The 3,639-nt window shown below is 44.3% G+C and overlaps 1 protein-coding gene across 1 annotated transcript; it reads left to right on the forward strand.

The window, feature by feature from the left end:
* Positions 1-1,447: 1,447 nt before the first annotated feature.
* On the forward strand, positions 1,448-3,295 carry LOC136048547 (uncharacterized). The gene has a single exon (XM_065736198.1). The coding sequence runs from the start codon at positions 1,448-1,450 to the stop codon at positions 3,293-3,295; it is 1,848 nt and encodes a 615-aa protein (XP_065592270.1).
* The last annotated feature ends 344 nt before the right edge of the window (positions 3,296-3,639 follow it).

The following is a 3,639-nucleotide window of genomic DNA, read 5'->3' on the forward strand; positions in this document are numbered from 1 at the left end:
CCCTGTACTCAGCTCTGGTACGGCCGCACCTCGAGTACTGTGTTCAGTTTTGGGCCCCTCACTACAAGAAGGACATTGAGGCCCTGGAGCGTGTCCAGATGTAAAAGACAGAAACTGTTTTTCCTTTCGTTTGTCTCAAAGCCTGCTTTGTTAGGCCTCTTCTGATGATAAGACTCTGACTGATTAACTGCTGGTTATCTGGAGGGGTGTCATGGTGTCTCATTGTCTCTGCTTACGGTTGTAAAGATAAGCAGGAATGGGTGCAAATAGTTTTCTCCGTGGGGGTACGGCTTGGAGAAGCTGACCACCACAAATCAATGCGCCTGCATGGCAATGAAGGCAACATCCGCTCCTGGCTTATCTGTTGGGCCAGACATGTTACACAAAAAAAACTCCTGTGAAATGGGGGATAAAAGGCCTTCACTGAACTACGGATTTTTGGGAGAAGAACTTTCAGAAAAGAACTTGGGAGAAGAACTCCCAAAGAAGAAATCTTTGAGGAGAACTCCCGAAGAGACTTAGGATGGACCCTGAGGCCTGCTTGCTGCCATCTCCCATCCCCCGCGGTGACCGGACAGGTTCCTGAGATCAACGGACCTACTACGAACCTCGAACCTCGCTGGATCCACGGTGGTGATTATATCTCTCTTGCTTTCTGCCAAATCTCCATGCTTTTCATCTCTTTTCTATCGCACACCTTCCCTTCCCCATATCCCTAAGCAACTAGTATTTGTAATAAACTGGTTGGGCTAACATTTGACCCGTTGTGTCTTAATCTCGCCCTCGGGTATACATATACATATAAAGAACCTCGTCTCCCTCCTTTATATTGGAGCGTGACATTTTAATGGCGTAGTCGGCAGGATACCCGACAGTGAGAGTGTTGTCCTTCCAGGTATAGTTGATGTGTGTACCTTCTGGAGTTGCCCGGAGTGATATTTTTTGATAATCTAGATGTGAGTGCCTCTCCAGAAAGAATCACTCCGCATATTGAGTTTTAAGTGTGAAATTTGAGCTTTTTTCCCGTGTGTGCCTCCTGGAGTTGTAAGGAGTGATAATTGTGATAATTTAGACGTGTGTACCTCTACAGGAAGAATCACTCCGCATATTGAAACTTAACTGTGTCTTTGGAACTGTTTGTGTGTATGCCTCTCGGGAACCTATTAAGTAATTTTGAGTCCCGTGAAGATTATTGTGCATTCTCGAAATGTACGGGTTCCTCCTAACTTAGGTGTGGGGTTTGAAGGTTTTTTTTTGTTCTCTGTGTGGTTTCACAGGGAAGTGAGAAGCGATTTACGTATTTGCATTTTCTTTGATCTTCTTTGACTTTTGCATGCTCCTCTCAGTAAACAGAGGAGTGATTTGAGCAATTGCATTTGTTTGACTCGAAGTTTTGGATACTGTTCCCTCTCTCTTTCTACGTGTAGATTTTTCTGCACATTGAGAAATGAGCGACAGGATAGTCACAATGAAAGGTGAAGATGTGTTATTTGACCTTTTAGAAAAGCACGGTGCCAGACCCTCCTTAACAGGGGTAGAGTGGGCACGGCAGAACTGGTATAACGTGCAGAGCGTCTCTGACCGTATTAGTGTTTTGCAAAAGAATGCTCGTACCCGAGCTGGAAAAGGAAAGGCATTTATTTGTGCGGTATTGGGTTCGGCTCTGGTTGCAGCCATAGAATTCCGCGACCAGCAGCTTAAAGCAGAGAGTGAAGCTTTACAAGCACTGCAGGAATCAGTTAAAGTAAGTCAGGAGCTGATAAAATCTCTGCAAAATCAAATTGCAAACCTAGAGAAGCAGTTAGAAAGGGAAAAACATAATTCTGATCTGTTGCAAATGGTCTTAAGGGAAGTGTTAACGGGTAAGGATGCTAGTGATACTAGTACACCTCAAGAGAAAACTTATCCAAGGGAAGAATTGCAAGGTATAAAGGCAAATATTGACAAATTAGAAGCTCCCCCAGCTCAGTTGCGTCCTTTAATAAAAACTGAGTATTCATACGATAATGGTGAGCATTTAGATCCTCAAATGAACATTAAAGAAATCCCTTTCTCTACTACTGAGCTAGCAAAATTGAAAAGAGATTTTGGCCGCTCTCCTAAAGAATCAGAAACAGAGTACGTATGGAGGGTCAGCCTCACGGGTGGAGACCAGATACTTCTAACCGAAAAGGAGGCTGAAGGTTATTGGGGACCAGGAGTATTTTTAACTACTGGTAACAATCGTGCTCCCTGGTCCCTCACACAGAGAGCTGCCTATTGGGCAGGTGGTCTTAACCCTCTTGAAAGAGGAGACCCCCTTGCCATTACTGGGACAATTGATCAGTTAGTAGAAAGTGTTCAAAAGGCTGCTTGTCTGCAAATGATGTATGATAGAAAGCTGCAGCCACACCATGAATCCCCTATGATGATGCCTGTTGATCCTGAGAGAATGACCCCTCTTATCAGGGGGCTTCCTGAATCATTAAAACCTATAGGTATACAACTACAGGGAAAAATACAGGCTGTGCCTCAGGGAGAAAGAATTCAGGCAGCGTCAGAAGGTGCTGCAACCCCTAATCGTCTGCAGTCAGGATGCAAAGTATGGACGTGGGGGGAGGTTGCCCAAGAATTAATTAACTATGGGAGAAAATATGGACCAGTGACTTCCTCCAACAGTAAATTTGAGATAAAGGCAGTGAGGCGTGCAGTGGCCAATTCGACCCCTCCCCTATCTAACCGGGACCCCCACAGATCTAAAAGGTTCTCATTTTCAGTGAAACCAAGTGGGCGAAATATAAATCATAAACGTAATAGTTTTTGGATGCTGGGCCGGCAGAAGGGCATTCCGCGAGAACTAATGGATGGATTGCCTACAGACAGATTAGAGAAGTTAGTTAATGGCTGGCCAAAACAAAAGTCTGAAAGAAGTGACACTCCACCTCCTAGTGCCCCCAACTTCGGAATCAGTACGGGCACTAGGACCGCAGGAAAACTAATGCTCTCGCCCCTCTCAAGTGAGTGGGGGGGAGGAGGGTGGATGTACATTAGAAAACTTACAACAAAAGGAAATGACCTGTTAAATACGCTTAGAAGTCTAGGGATGCCTGGGAAAAGGAATACCAAAGTACCACTCACAGGATTATTCCCTCATTTTAACCATATTAACAAGCCCCAAAAGGGCAAGCCGATGTCCTCTTTTGTTTTACAGAAGACCCCCGTTGGACCTCGACTGAACACAGAAAGGCAGACAGCTGACTTTAATCTTTTGTGTTTTGGGACAAATACTGAAGATTTGATCATACTAGAACGCTGAATATACCTCTTGATTACATTGTATTTGGGTTGCATAGTATCGTGTTTCAGGTTGTTGTGGGTGTGGGTGTTGTCTTTAGGTCTGTTAAACTTCACACTTGGGTTTGAGTTTTCACAGGTTTTGCTGGCTTACTGGCTGCTCCCTGCACAGTAATGCCATTCCTTTTGATCACTTCTTCTACCTCTTTTTATCAAACTGATTATGATTTGCATGTAACTCTGCTATGGTGTTTCCAACTTCCTAATAAATTTGGAAGTGAACCATCTAATGTCTGTCAGATGTGGCCACAAAAAGAAACCCGTTATGATGTTTATTGTAACACCAGTCCAGGAGTTCCATCCAAA

This window comes from Cyrtonyx montezumae, unplaced genomic scaffold (genome assembly GCF_038088225.1).
Source record: "Cyrtonyx montezumae isolate F1298 unplaced genomic scaffold, pur_monq_1.0 scaffold_2, whole genome shotgun sequence".
In the NCBI taxonomy this organism is placed as follows: Eukaryota; Metazoa; Chordata; class Aves; order Galliformes; family Odontophoridae; genus Cyrtonyx; species Cyrtonyx montezumae.